This window comes from Rhyacophila brunnea, unplaced genomic scaffold (genome assembly GCF_057557595.1).
Source record: "Rhyacophila brunnea isolate RB1 unplaced genomic scaffold, BYU_Rbru_1.0 scaffold_9, whole genome shotgun sequence".
In the NCBI taxonomy this organism is placed as follows: Eukaryota; Metazoa; Arthropoda; class Insecta; order Trichoptera; family Rhyacophilidae; genus Rhyacophila; species Rhyacophila brunnea.
The window spans coordinates 14236839-14253953 of NW_028233361.1; the positions used below are offsets into that span (position 1 = coordinate 14236839).

Here is a 17115-nt window from a genome sequence, read left to right on the forward strand (position 1 = left end):
TGGAAGGTCACTTTTGAAGATATTATTCAGGTGCCCAAATACACTTCAAACCAGTTTGATTCTTCGAGTAATCTCGCCAAATATATCTCTGTCAATACTTTTATCATCAATACATTTATCTTCAAACCTACTTTGCTGTTTTCATTTCAAAGCTCCTGCATCTTATTCTCAAGGTATTCTGGGTCGTTTGCAAAGACAACAATTCGCAGAAGGTTTTCTTTTAAACCTAAACGTATCTGCTGTGTCATTCAAATGAAAGCTCTCGATTCATCTCGATGTTATAGTGCATTCTACCATTTACATAATTTACATATTTTGTTTATTAATCGATATATACCTACTTGATGTTTATTGCGGCCTTTACAGTCCAGTGCGTAAGGCATTGGATTCTCATCCGGGGACTCAGGATTTGATTTCCGGTGAAGTCACTATACATTTATGTGATTTTCTCAAAACCTGGGTATTTGTGATTGTTTCATTCTTATTATTACACTACTTTCATTATACCTCATGGCCTGTTGCAGTGCTAAATAGTATATTAAATATATTTACTAATTTCTTTTAAATCATTGCCTCATTACTGACAATCATGGTCATCATGAGAAGTGTCTATTCTACGCAATATGTACCAGGGACCCAATGAAAATTCTGTCTATTTCTTCAATTGATCGGTCCAATGTGCGGGTGGTCTTTGTCATTATTTTTTACTATTTATGTTACTAATTATGACCAGTCTAATCAAGCTGTTATAAATACCTTTCATGCCTTTTTGAATAATTCGACCAAAAATTTAAGAAATCGTTTCAAACAGATAATAATTAAGAGTATATATTTTAGTCATAGATTTGTTGGTACAATACGTTTCCAAATATCATATTATTATGTAGCATAAGAAAATAACAACATTTTGCTTGAAAAATACTAAGCACAAGAGAAAAATACAAAGTTTTACAACTTTTTACTTGTTTCGATATTTACATGTAAATTATTTATAGATTTCAGTATCTCAATTTCACTGGAAGAGTCCTAAATGGCCTTGTCCACATGGTGCGTGTCTCGCCACTAATCGCCGCGAGTACATGTTGACACCTCAATGAAGTCACATGTACCTGAAATGCGCGCGAATCAAAACGCACTATGTGGAGAAGACCTATGTGTCTAATTCTAAAATGTTCTTGACTTTTTGAGAAAAAAATAATAATTTTCTCTCTTATTATCTAATCACAAAGATAACATTACTTATTTGTTTATGAAATCTATGACCGATGATTAATTATGTTATTACATCGTGATTCCTTTTTTTTTTTTTTAAATAGTTTAACCCAATTAAAAAAAAATAATAAATATTTTCATCTAAATGGCATGAATTTGGTTTATTTTTATTAGAATAATGCAATCTTTAAGTATATAGGTTACATCATTCACATATGTATAATATATTGAAAATGTGAAAGTTATTGTAATACCTACTCGAATTTTATCTGTGTACATATTTGAAACAATAAAGTTGACTAAGATGGATGACTACACGAAAACCAAATTTATTGGCAGCTCGACAGCAAAATACACACAAAAGTAGACCACAAATTCCTATCCGTCACGACCTCTCACTTTTAAAACAGATATATTACATTTTGTGAAACTTAAACATCTTATTATTAAATGGAGTAAAGACCCACTGAGGCGTTTGGAGATCATTACAGAAGATAACTGATTGGCCACCAAAAGGAGATAATCACGATTAAAAGATTACTACAGCGATTATTGATCGAGTCTATAATCTAGAACTGTCGGGGTATTTATTTTGTTTTATTGCCTTGTTGAAATATTGACTGAAGTTTTTGCAACAGTTTGTACGATTATACGAAGATTTATATGCATCAATTTAAGTAAAAAGATATTTTTAAATAGGTTGATTTACTGTTAATTGAGTAAGAATTATTTTAATATAATTACATTTGACGAATATGACCTATAAATATTAATTATATTAAATTCCACTAATTAGTTGTTTATTTGGGTTATCTTATCACATAATTACTAAGACTATCTCTGCTTAAGTATTTTGCTAATATAAAGACATAAAGTACTCTTTCTAATTCATCCAAGGCCTATTTTAGTTAGGTCAATCAATTTCGACTGTGGTGCTAATTATTACTCATACTTACAACGCAATATGGTAAAATGTTTGTGGAAAACGATGATTATTTCATAAATAAATTTTGCTATTGCAAACAAACAGTTCCATATTATATTACATTGAGTAAATTAAATATAAATAAAAATTGTATAAAATTATTGATATACTTACTAGGTTTCCTCAAGTATATACAATACCTCACCCAGTCCCCAGGATTCCTCAAGAGTACATAAAACAGCAACTGTATTACTTCGAGGGTCCAATTGTCTCAAAACTCAGGGGACAGACAGTCGTATTTATTGGCTTTGTTAGATTCAGATAAATGGTAATAAGTAAATTAATATGAGCAATCAGAAATCTTCATTTACTATACAGTGTACAAGTTACTGCATTGCATACGAAGATAATCAATAATTAGTACTATCATCGTAACCAGCCATTTTACCACGTTTTTATTAGCTCGTATTCTTGTTTGTTCGGTACAGATTTTTTCTTGTTTGTCTAAGATTTTTAACTAACTTCCCGACTAGCTAGACATTTGAAACTTTTAGAATATATCAGAACACGGTGACAATGCATTTTTTAATACTTTTGGCAATCTTTAAGCAGAATTGAATTCATTTTCAGTTAAGTCTGTTTTGTATGTTTCGGAAAAAAATCGTTAAAAGTAATATTTACCATTCACTATTATTGGTTGCTAAGTGGGCTCTAGCAACTAAATTATTAATATATACGTGCGTTACTATGGAAATCAAAATATGTCAAAACGACATTTCTGTATTCTATAATATTTATTCACTATTTCTATCAAGTACAATAAAAAGTTTTTATTAATTCATAGTATTGTCAAGTTTATATGATTCAACAGAAAATTTAAAAACGTGGTACCTCTAAAGTTCTTTTTATCTTGTAATTATTTATTATAAACCTATAACCTAAATAAAATGTACTTAATAGAAAAATATTTGTAACTTGGCGGCGATGTCTTCGTCGATCATTCTATAGCGACAAAATTATTTTACTGTATGTAATGTTATACCCAAATGTAACTTACTTGTTTTAAAGAATAGCGTTGTCTCCACGTGCTAAATAATTTTTTTATACATCTCCACACTCTCTACGACATATCGCTCGATCGTCTGATGTGCCCTAATGTCATTAGTTTACAATATATTATATATATATTGTTACCAAATATCATAATGCCTAAATCTCCCATCAACAATCCTCCAATCGACAGAGTTGAGAATATAATGATAATATTATTGTAACTGTAAATGAGTCAAGGCTAAACGATGATGCACAGCGAAACAAACAAAAAGTACGTTACCGTTATCTGTTTCTAGGCAAACGAAGGATCGAGGGTAGGTACAGCCAGTCGGCTACCTACCCTTCAGCCCTTACGTCGCCTCCAAATACGATTCGCAACCTTTTTCGCGCCACAGCGCGCCTTTACAAATGTTATTAACAATTAATTGTTTATCGTCAAGCGAAATATACTTACTTAATGTCCCTGAATCGGTGTTTTTAATAAGTGGAAAAGTGTAAATCAACACCCTCCGCAAACCCATACCTATCAATATATATATATATATATGTGTGAATATGGGTGAATCGTGAACTTTGTTTTTGTAATAAGAGTGCATAATATGAAATATTATTGCAAAGCTACATTCGTTTTATTTAATTAATTGTTACCATACAATATTCTACAAACGCATTTGCGCGTATTCATTTATTAGATAGATTGATGCAATTTATATAATTATTGTTTGTGGTCAACTAATTATTAATTTTACCTAGATAGTAATAGTGGTGCATATGGATATCTGCGTTCATGTCAATGAGTCACATTTATGTTAAATGATGTTTATAAAGCAGGGTAAATGTGCAAGTTAATGGATTGCATGCACAGTTGAAGGCAGCTGGACATAGAATGATTACCCTTCGCAATAAACATTTGTGCAATATTGAATGTATCTAATTGAAAGCGAACTAGTTATTTTGCATCAATGCCATATTTGGGTTGTGCTTTCGTTAACGGAAAGACGTGATGCAATGGTAAATACAATGAGAAGTATTTGGGTACTCTTGTTCAGCGATAACAAACCAAACACGTGTCAAAAAACTAAAAAAAAGTGTTAGCAACAACGTCGTGGGAAAAACATACTATATAACTGGGAACCGCACATATTATCACTTCATACTGTAAAATGAATTTAAATCTAATATTTATTCATTTGAAAACAAAAAATAATATAAATACGATGTTTGTGCATTTACAAGTTGATGGTATGACCAGTCAAAAATGTATAATTACTAATAAAATAAATTTGAAATGCGATGTTTTTTATATGTAAGCAGAAGGTTTGCCACTTATATCAACATACTAAGAAAAACAACACAAATACGATATTTGTATAGTTACAAGTAGAGTTGGGTATTTCCCGAGAAAATCTCAATCTCGGGATTCGGGATTTCCAGAAAAGAATTCTCGAGAATTCTCGAAATATCTGGAAATTAAAAAAAAAACCTGTAAAAATCCTAAAATCAGTGTAAAAACAGACAAATTCCAAAAAAATATGATTTTTTTTATTTATGTAAGAAGACAAACAAAAAAGAAGTAGGAAAACAAAAATAATTCAAAATATTACTTATTAAAATGGAATTTCAAAAAACACAGACTGTTAATCGCTGCGTCTGACAATCGCGTACGCTTTTGAGACACAAAATTTGCTGATGTTGCAAAAATTGCGCTCATTTTGAGTCGACGTTGGCTTACTTGTGTTAACACAATGCTTATGGGCCCTTTTAATTAATTTTGTAATTAACGTGTTAATTTGCATTTGAAAAGTAATTAGCAAAAACACAATTTTGTGCGGCCTGTAAGCTATTCAATTCAATTCAATTTTAATTTATTTTACATATTGTGGACATTACAAATTATAAGTTTAAGACGTTCACAACATGACATTTAGAAACAAATAAATATTAAGTATTAAAAAAGTATTATGTAATATTGTAATTATGCAATATTAAGTTATTCTATAGTATAAATGTGTAAATACAAAAAATATGAAGTATATAGGTACAAGGAAGTACACCGGATGAGTTAAGCAGACCCTATTTTAAGAATTTATAAAATAACGTCCACCTATACTCATTCTCACGTAGATGGAATATATCAACATCCGAAGCAATTTGGTTGAACAGAGTTATTGCTCTACCAATTGGCATCACCAATGGCAGGTTAGTTCTGCTCCTCGGGAGAACAAACAGCTGATGCTCCCGATTTCTAAGATAGTTATCAGGGACACACAAGTCAATATTACCAAGAATGGCAGAGTTCTCATTCACACCACGTATTAGTCGAAAAAAATACGTGGCCAAATATTGATATCTTCTAGTACTTAAACTACAGTATGTTAGCATACCTAAGAGAAAGTCAGTTGGATAAAGCCACGGATAGTATCCATATAACCTCAAATAAAGGAGTCTCAAAAATTTCTTTTGAACTCGCTCCACCATAAGGTCATATTTCAACTGATGCGGGGCCCAAACAATCGACCCACTCTCAAGCCGGCTTCTCACTAAGGAATTATAAAGAATTTTTAATACAGTAACATCCGAAAAGACCCGGGAAGTACGCAAGACGAAGCCCAACATTTGTAGCGCCTTTTTACAAATGATAGCTATATGACCACTAAATGACAGCTTACTGTCAAACGTAATGCCAAGATCCCTTACAGATGGTATTCGCGAAAGAACTCTGCCATTCATCGAATATTGGAAAAATAATACTCGCGAGGCTCTGGTAAATGATAAAATATTGCATTTTTCAATATTGAAGTCCAGTTTGTTACGCCTGCCCCAATCTAATATATTGTCTATATCAAGTTGGAGTTGACGACAATCGTCCAAGGTGACAACTTCCATGAAGAGTTTCAGGTCATCAGCGAACAACAAAAACATAGCATTTTTAATGACCATTGCTATGTCATTTATAAAAATCGTAAACAGCAATGGCCCCAAGTTTGAGCCCTGAGGGACACCAGAAAATGTATTGAACATCTGTGACTGATAGACGCCATACGATACGTATTGTTGACGATTCCTAAAATAGCTCCCGAATAACTTCAGAAAACGATCGGACAATCCAATTAGTTGGAGTTTTTCCAACAGGATGTCGTGATCGACTCTGTCAAACGCTTTTGAGAAGTCATTGTAGGAACAGTCAACCTGATGGCCTCTAGATGAGGCGGCTCTCGTGGTGCAGTTGGTAAGGCGCTCGCCTTCCACCCGAGAGTTCCTGGGTTCGATTCCCAGTCATGACAAAAACATTTATGTGTTTTTCTCAAAGCCTGGGTGTTTGTGATTGTTCAAAATTACTAACAACCACCTTGTACGAAAAAGCAAGGACATGGTTATTAATAATTCTAAAAAAAAAAAAAAAAAGCTATGAGTTAAATGCCCCGATCAGTTTTTGAACGTTTTGTGTTTTCTGTCCACTTTTTTCACATAGAAAATCGTTTTTTCAATTAATATTTGATACTAAAGAAATCCCGAATCCCGAGAAAAGATTCCCGAGATCCGGGATTTCCGAAATGTTAAAAAATTATAATTCTCGAGATTCGGGATGGAAAATCTCGAAAATTTCTCGAGAATTCCCATCGGGAAATTCCCGAAACCCAACTCTAGTTACAAGTAGAAAGTATGAATAGGAAAAACTATATACTGGTAAAAATACATTTTAATGCTATGCCTATTTATACACAAGGATAATATTTGGCATTTTATAGGTATATAGTACTTGAGAAAACCTCTATAGGACTAAGGTTTATTGGCAAAAAAAAAAAATCAATCAATGGCTTATTGTTTAAAATAGTTTAAATTCAATGTTTCTTTAACATAATATACTGGTCACAATATAGATGCGATGTGTGTCATTGTAAATACCTGAAAAAAATACTAGTGAAAAATTATTTACGCCAATGAAAACTGACTAACATTCTCTTCAATCCGTCCTCAATATCAACTCGAGAAAATTGATTTTCTAATATATTTTTTCGCGTATCACCAGAATTTTCTCTTGAGTAATAGGTTAAACGCATGCCATAGGTTCCCTATTGCTGCTCGAAGTAGTTACAAGTTTGCAAAATAGTTGCACGTACTAAAAGGGTATTTTAAATGTGATCTAAATGTAAAAAAAAGTTACTTACATAACTATAAACCTGTGTGTGTTTTTCACTACACGATGTTTGATTTGAATTTGCCAATAATTATTTAAAAAAAACTGAATTAACTTAGTAAGTGATATTTGAACTAAGTACAGTATAAATTCAATTACATCATACACCAATATTATTTAGATATTTTCAATAAGAAGATTATTTTTTATCAAGAGAGTTCACTAGTCTACCTGTAATTAATATTTTCTTGTGATTTTATGTTAGATGTGAAAAATGTCAGCATTTAGAATGCATAAGATGTTGGATATATAGACTTTCTAAAGGCGGTCATTTATACGTATAATTTAATAAAATCTATCTTCTCTTTTGACCATATTCGATCGTAATAGGATTTTAATAGGGCTTCCACAGAGTGGAAGTTTTTAAAAAAGGTACCTATTTCGTTTTTATTCATTTACAGAAATTTAAAATTATATGCTCAACATACATTTATTTAAATTCTAATGGATTTAAGTTTTATACTATTCTATTTGTGTATTTTTTGCGACCCGGGTTTCACCTTTCAGTAACTTAAGGCACAATGTACACTCACCAATGGTACAAACTGACCAAATTATCTTAAATCCATTTGAATTTAAATTCAAATTCTATCAAGTACTCGATCGATAGTATTATTATTATTAATGATAATAATAATTATGACCAACATATATTTATCCATATCGCGATCTGGTAACTCTTAGTCATTAAATCTCTTTTTAATTTATAGTAATATTTCACACCCATATAAAAAATACGTTATAAACGGAATAATGGTAGGTCACTTTTGATTATTTTATCTAGAGTTTTAGCAAAGTCATGTATTTTTTAATATGATTAAAATGAACTGATAAATATATCAGCAAATTATGTTTTCAATAATTTATAAATGGTACCTACTATTATTTTATAAAATATATAAATCATGTCACTTTTTTCAATATAGGTCAATAATCACAGGTTTTCAGATTTGGCAAAAATTCTCTTATGCAAATAATATATTTTATTTGTTGACTGTCGAAACATATCAATAATTATATAAGTTATGTACTTTATATTATTGTTATGTATTTTAATAATAATGTGAGTAGTATACATCAGTTTATTTTAATCATGCTACAATAATTATACAAGAAATGAAAATATAATTAATATTAAATTTTACAGGTTTTTAAAAAGGTTTGTCGATAGCTATTTTGGTTGTAACACCATTATCAAGACTATTCAGATAGGTAGTATTGAAGAAGTGTTTTAAAATAAATAATAAAATTAATGGAGGTAAGAAGCTTTGTAATCAATATGTATGTAGAATTTAATTTAATTTATAAAATACAAGTCACAAAAGATTAACATGTTGATTTTCAAACAAATCTTGATTAATATTCTAATTTTATTACACTTAAGACGTTTTAAATAGTTTGCGATGTCGAAAAACACTATATTTAATGCCATATGTTGGTAACGCTGGTTCTAATACACTCTATCCCAGCTTTGATCTTTAGATAGTTTCTCGAGAAATTTCTCCATTTATATGCGTTTTCTGTCCGAGATACACGTTGGTATGTTTATAAAAACTAAAATGTAATTTCCCAATTGGTTTGCATTAAAGTTTTTTTTATTTAGAAAAACAAAAACTGTGGATAAAAACTTAAAATACCTTTACTTAATGAGGTTAAAAATGTATCATATGTTTTATTGCCATCCGCAAACCACATTTTATTGAAAAAAAAAAAACAAACAAACATAAGTATTGTAGTTTGCGTATCTATTGTGGTCGTTTTGAGGAAGAATTTCGTTTTCGAAAAAACTGGTTTTCACGAAACGAAGCGAAATATATTTTCGATTGCATTTTCGTCGAAGAAGCCCTAGTTACAAATTACTGGTATGCAAACTTACTTTTACAAAAAGTCCGGTTAGTAGAGCCAATTTGACCATTTTAAAAAAAAGTGTTTTTAACTGGTTATTGGTCTCAATAAATTGGTAAATATCCGAACGACAGTCATATTATTTAAAATCGCAAAAATTATCGGATTACATTATACACAATGTTATAAAAGTCATAATTTTTGCGACTGTATGTGGAGGCCCTTAGAGAGTCCCTTGCTGGTGCGATAAAATATGGTAAAAATTATTGTACTGGAGTTTTTTTTTATTTTTATATTTATATTGTGAAAAATACACTATTGTAGCAGGTAAGGCGGCCAGTACCCTGACGTACTGGCCGCCTCACCTGCTTTGCGTGAAATACTGGCCTTGTTGAGTTTTGCCAACCTCTAAAGAAAATTACTATCCTGGACGATCTGTATTATGTGTATTTATTAAAAAAACATATTGAATACCTCTATAACAAATTATCAATTCAAGACGTTCACAACATGATATTTAGAATGAAAAAAACAGTTAAATCAAGTTATACGAGAAATAAATAAGACAAAAATATTTTTTTAGCAAAAAAAATAAATAAAAAAAAACAACAATAATGACTCTGTACAACGATGATTTTCCAAACAATACTGAATACAAGTGTCAATTTTAGTGCGAATCAGAGAAAAATGGCTATTATCTACCATACTAATTTAATAACCCTATACAACGTAATTTTATAATTTCCAACATTTTTTTTTTGAAATACTCAGTTTACTTTATATTTAATACTGTGTTGAATAGAAAGATTATTTTCTTCATCAAAACAGTGGTTTAATAACGGCTTATAATGAAAGGCAATGGTAGAATCTTTCTAACTGCAATATGCAATTTCAATTTCTCTAGGTGAATGTTCAAGCGATAGGATGCACAGCGTAAATTTTGACGTTGGTATCCAACCAGATAAGACGTAGGTCACCCACTTTTTAGCAGAACCGGCTACCTGTTGTGGCACACGGCGAGCGAGCGCCTCAATTCACATCCATTCGACTCTTTGCGGAGTAAATGCATTTTTAATATAATCGCTACCAGCACAGAACTGCATTTTAACGATTGCAGTTTTGCCGGTTGTTGATTAAAACCACCGGTACAAAAGCAGGCGTATATAAAATACAACATTTCCAACACTGCATATTTTGTCTAGTTGGTATGTTAAGAAGCCCACGATGGCCGAGCGGTTACGCGTCAGGCTTATAATGTCGTGGGTTACGGGTTCGAATTCCAGGTCTCGTAAAAAATGTTTTTCAATGTGTAATCGGTCGAGTAAGTGGCTAATACACATTTTTCGTAAAAACAAAAATATGTTACTTAATAAAATGTCCACTCTGTTGAGGCCCATATGATCTTCGTACGATCGAACATGGTAAAAAAATGTTTCTGAGGGGTTTCAAATAATATATATCGTGGGGTTCTTGGTAAGTCTATGATTGAGGTATTTAGGGCTGATAGATTATTCGTCTATATAGAAATCTATATGCTAGAAAAAATTTAACATCATTCGATATATAGAACATGCAGATAAAGCACAAAGAAATGAGCATTATGCATGATATTAGAGTGCATTTCAAACTTCAAATTGTAATTACTCCATAACATGATTTAGAGACTTACCAAATTTTGGCAGTCACCCTACGAAATTAAAGAATGTTACATTAAAAAATATTGTGAATTATTCGTTGAATAAAAAAAATGGTTATTAAGTTATTAGAAAGCGCAATTACGTTCAAACTAAAATTAGTAGAGATCCTAATGTCGACTAGGAATCAAGTTAAGTACCTACCTATCACGATTTAAACCAAAAAATAGATTACTAATATTAATGTAATTTGATAAACGCGTCAGTAATATATACTACTAGTTAGTTTTGTCTTAATTAGGTTAGAAGGCTGGTAATGGATACCAATTATTGGAGTGCTGCCCTGCTATAATCAACTAAATTCATATCACTTTGGTAAAATACATGAATGTGATTCTTCTACTTTTCATGATTCCTTTTATCGATAGAGGTTAGCTTTCATCGCGGTGCTCATTGCCACTTTGGAATCAGTATTTTAGGGTCTTCATCTAGGTATCTATAGTAAAAATTGCAATATTATAAAGCGTACTACTCTATATCTCTGCCCAACAACAAAATAAAGTAATCTAGGAATTTTATTTATTTATTCATTTATTTAAGAATACAAAACATTGTGGACAAATCTAAATTCAAGACGTACACAACATGAGCTTTACATTATAACAAATATTACAATATAGCATATAATAATAATAATAACAGAAAAACAAATTAAATCAAAACATACTATGTACAATTTAATACAGAAAAATAAACTTTTGAAAACAAAAAACATACAACTTTACACAGAAAAATAAAGTTTCATAAATAAAATGTATATGTCTTAACTTAACGTAATTTTAAAATAATGGAATAATTATTACTGAAGTTACTGCCACCCTTGCGTAGTTTGAATAAAAAGATAACATCCAGTAGTGGGTGAGGCTTCAAAATTGCCGCCAAAGTGCCGCGCACATACCAGCTTATTTTGAATAATCATTCACAATACAAACGTGAATATTATTAATAATAACCAGTGCGTAAGCAAATGAAACAGAGCTTCATTACTAATAATGACAAAGTGCCGGTGACATATTGAAACATATTACATACTTATTTAAATATAAAAAAACCAAACATTGTGGAATCGGAAATAGGAATTTAGGACGTTCACAACATGAGATTAATACTTTCATCTATGTTTTGTTAAGTACTTAAATCAACATCTATGATTTATATCTCCTGTAAAAAGAAAAATCTGGAAAATGTACATAATATTCAATTGTCTCAACATACATTTCGACTTAAATTAATTTGAATTACTACTTGCGTTACGAATCCAACAAAATAAGTGTGCCGATCTCTCAAGCCAATGATGTACCAGTATTTATGGCGATGGTTTGTCCCATTAATTAACATATAAAATTTTAATCATGCATTTAACTCCACTGATACTCATATTTATATGCAGGCAACAGTGGTAACACATTACAATCCGTGTATTTATTGCTTTTCATATTAGTAATAAATTCAGAATTGAGGAAGCAAATCACGGTTTTATGTAATTTAATTAAGCATACATAATATTTTACAGAATATCTTTCTTTTTAGTATGTCATAAATAAATAATTATGCTAGCCTAGATACATTATACGAATACGGTTTTAAAAAGGTTTTATAAATCGATGACGAAATTTAAATTATATAAATTTAATGTCTTTAAATATATAATTATTGGAAAGTTGTTGAAAATTAATAATGTAATCAGACAATATTCAACTTTTAATATTATATAGGTAATAAAGTCAAAATTGAGGATGTATGGCATTTATAATATATATTATTAAAAGACAACATTAACAGGGCAATACTTTCGTAACCAAAAATTATTTTTAGACAAAGAAAAGTTTTCGTGAGAGTGAGAGTTAAGTTATTAAGTAGTTAAGGCTTTCGTAAAGCCCACGTAGTCAAGTGCGTGTGCAACTAACTTTTAATTCTCTCTAAATTCGATTCCTTATGAAACTTTATTCAAACTCTTTCAAACTAACTATGATTTTGTACATGTTTTTATGAATTTATTCCTAATGAAACAATAATTGTCATTGATAGCTCAGTTGTATATGATATTATCTTGATAGTAATTAATGCCTCGATGTAATAGAGACTACATACTATCACTATAATGATAAAATAAGTAATTTCAAGAAACTGTAATAAGTAATTTAAAAGATATTTTATAAATACCTACATAAAAAAAATACAATATAATAAATTATGTGGTATAATTAGATAGGTACTGTATTTTGTTTTTTTATTTTACCTAAAATTACGATGCACTGGAAAAATTTGTGTAATTTGTTTAATATTGTGTAAAATAACTTAAGTATATACATTTCTTGAAAGTGTCATGACACTGAATAACCTTTTCTGAGATTATTTATTTATTTAAGAATACAAAACATTGTAGACATAACTAAATTCAAGACGTACACAACATGAGATTTATTAAAAGTCAAACATTACCCTCACAAGATATAATAACAATATATAATAATAATAACAAAAAATAAAATCAAAACATAGGTACTTAAGTACAATTTAATACAGAAAAATATAATTTTTGAAAACAAAAAACATACAATTTTATACAGAAAAATACAGTTTCAAAAACAAAATGCAAAGTAAATCATTGAAAATGTCTATGTCTTTAGGGAGTGCTTTTACTAATCTTGCACCTCTCGCTACTGGTGCCTGATAGGCTTGACACGAGGAAACGGTTCCAATCCAGAATAAATCATGGCTGCGACCACGTAGGTAATTGACAGGCGCATGTAAATTCAAATTTATTAGGACACCAGGATTGAAAACCATCCCTCGCGCTAACAAGCAAAAGTGTTTCAAGAGCAGAAGAGACCGACGAGATTCAAGAGAGTGAAAAGTAAGCATGCCTTGTAGAAAGGCAGTCGAAAAATAATCATCTGATGAATTATCGAAAGGAAAATAGTTAAATGTCTTAGACACCGAAAAAATTTCTTCTGGACGCGTTCTAAAATAAGCTTATAGGAAACTTCATAAGAACACCAGATAATCGACCCTTATTTTACAATACCTATTACATTTTAATTATTACAATAATTATTATACAATACTTATTATTTTAATTCTATTCACAAAAGTATGTGTAGATTCGTTCATTATGCAGTATTAAATTCTATAAAGCGAAATAAAAAAATCGTGTTGTCTTAAAAAAGCACTGGTTAAAAATATAAATCAAACTTCATACGGTATTATATTAGAAAAGATATATTTATTGAGTTTTTTCTTATTAAACTCGGGTATTAATGATATATTTACACCAGTGGCGAAGAGTGGAGGGAAGCTTTTAAGATCTGCCATAAATGGTGCACAATATACTTTATTTGTCATACGTATTTGGTATCATTGAATTAAGACTACAATTATTTATAGATGGTGTTGGTTAGTTTTTAAAATTCAATTAAACCCTGCGAAAACCAAGCCATAATAGATAATAGTAAAAAAAATACTAGTTATCTATAAAATATCTAAAATTATGCAATTATATCATACATAACTTTGAATATTTTATAGATAGAATAACATTTTTTTATCTATTATAGTTTGGCTAGGGAGGACATAATGATTTTAGAAAAATGAACCAACAATATATGTGTAATATGAATTCTTAATCTAACGAAAACAAATAAGTATGAATGCAAAATTTTATCGTATCACCCAAAATATACCAAAATTATTATGGTTTGGTTTAGGCAGGGTTTCATTATTTTTTTTAAACTAACTAACACCATCTGTAAATTGTAGTCTTAGTTCAATAAAAATAAATATGTATGACTAACAAAGTTTAATGTGCAATATTTATGGCGGATTTTAACAGTCTACCTCCACCCTTCGCTATTGATTTACACATACAAATATTATGTTAAAAGAAATCCCAGCAGAGCCAGTCCAAAAAACAAATCTTTCTTAACTTTCTTATTTAACTACTACGGTGCATGGTTGCAGCATTAAGTCCCGTGCGGTTCCGTCTCGGGACGGAATGAGCACTTAAAATCACTTCTTTCATACACGTTTAAAGCCTCATGGAAAACGGCCGTGCATATCCATGGCTGTACATATATGACGGGTGGTGGTGGGAACTTCATCGTAGTACTTAATGACCACACTCCAAAATATATATTTAAAATATCATTGCATCCGAATGGGCGATTAAAATAAAATATATTTATGTAATCGTACAATTAAGAAGTAATTTTTATTGTTATCATCCTTGAAGTCCTACTGGCTTACTTTTTATTCATTAAATAGCCATTAGAAAACCTTCATACATCAGTGAACTGATAATGGCTATCTAAAGTCATTACGATTATATTCAAGACATAAGCCTTCGGTTTTATTTTAATGCTTAGTTAATAAAGAATCATTTGTTTTATTTTAACCTTTCTATTGTTTCATGAATACAGTAGGTAGTTAAGAATAATATTTGTTTTGTTGTAGGACCAGCGAGCTGATTGCCCTCATCGCGTTATCATCAACACTGTTCCTGTTCTTGCACACGCGTGATCTCAACACAAAGCTGCGACAGATGCAAGGACGGCTCCAGCCTGATGATGGACTGTCTTCGAATCAAATTAGTTCTGGTGAGTCAAGAAGAATTTTATATTCATTGTCATAAAAGGAATAAATCATGCTACGCACTAGAGGTCATTCGTATTTAAGTTCATGGAAATATATTTTCACTTAGAATATTATAAGCATCTAACTTTATCTGTTTGTATACCATATTTATACTGAGTGAATATATATATATATATTTCTATGAACAGGCATCATATTGTGTTTAGTATGCCACATAGTATGAAACCACAAATGAATTCCGTTTATCGATGGCCTCACGGAATAACAAAACCTTTCAGTGGGTCTATTCTTTACACAAGGTGGCTATCGGTGGCTATCGACTGTAGTTAATCATATTTATGTATTGAGAGATTAATTGTTACAATAAGTTAACCGTCAACACTGTCAAAAAGTGCTACATTTTTGTCTTAACTTTTAGAAATGAAATGAATTGAAAATTGAAATGCACAAAGAATTATAGTTATATTTGTAACAGAGTAGAGATTGAATAAATTTAATACGTGGGCATACACGCATGTGAAAATTTACCGTCTTTTAGGGTCAAACTGTTTAGCAAATATTTTGAAAATGAGAAACGATTGCGCAAACGATGATAATACATAGTTAGTACTTATGTAACGTCTAAAATGACGTTATGTTTACTACATAATCTTATTATATATCGTCACTGTACAGGCCAATTGCCGTAACCCTCAAATATCAAATTGTTCAGGAAGTGAAAAAAAACTGTGGGCATTAGATTTACTTATTATTTTATATATAATCTATTATTTTATTACAAATTCTTCCATTGCCACACCAATGGTTTGCATATAGAGGGTTACAACATTTGGCTGGAATATTTTTTGTCAAGTTACAAATGGCTTAAAAATAGTTTTGAATTATTTTTATATGAAATATTTTTTTGGGATTTATGATACTTGGCCAGTTCGTGTAAGAGTATGCAATAAGTCCATTGCCATCAAAATGTCACTTGAGTGAAAAGTAAGGGTTACGACTATTTGTCTGTATAGTAATGATATAATATATCGTAATATTATTAACTTCTTTGGGGTCTATGATTAAATAGTGTCACAATTCATTTGCCGGAATACGCCTTTAAAAATGTACACATAATAATTATATAATATAACTGTAAACTAGTTGTTACTTTTCATATTTAAAGTAGGTATTTCCCTTGTTTGTAGTATATACACTGGTTTAGACCAGTGCTTCACAAATTTTTTCATGGCACGGCCCCCTTCGGCCGAAAAAATTTCCGACAGAAAAGAAAATAGTCATAAAGACAAGTTATGAGTCATACTGATATCCAACGAAAATTATTAAATGTGAGCAATTTGTAATATTATTGTAATATAACTTGCTCTGTTTAATCAATAATATTAATTGACTTTCAACAATGTCCATCCATTCAATTATTCTTTTCATAGTTGGTATTATTTTCAGTCAATATATTTTTTTTGATAAAAATATTGCATAATGTGTTCTTATCTGACAAATCATTTCCACTGCCAAACAAATTTAAATAGGTGGATACATGTAGGCCAGTTATTGTTAGAATAACATAAATAACTTAAAAATAAATATGAAAAACA

General features: G+C 30.3%; 1 protein-coding gene across 1 annotated transcript in view; it reads left to right on the top strand.

Annotated features, from left to right (window-relative positions):
- The window catches only part of pip (heparan sulfate 2-O-sulfotransferase pipe), a 220648-nt gene that overhangs the window by 48363 nt on the left and 155170 nt on the right, over positions 1-17115 (top strand). The window contains exon 2 of the mRNA XM_085959907.1: positions 15380-15522. Within this exon, the coding sequence (XP_085816033.1) occupies positions 15380-15522 (143 nt within the window). The remainder of the gene's footprint in view (positions 1-15379; positions 15523-17115) is intronic.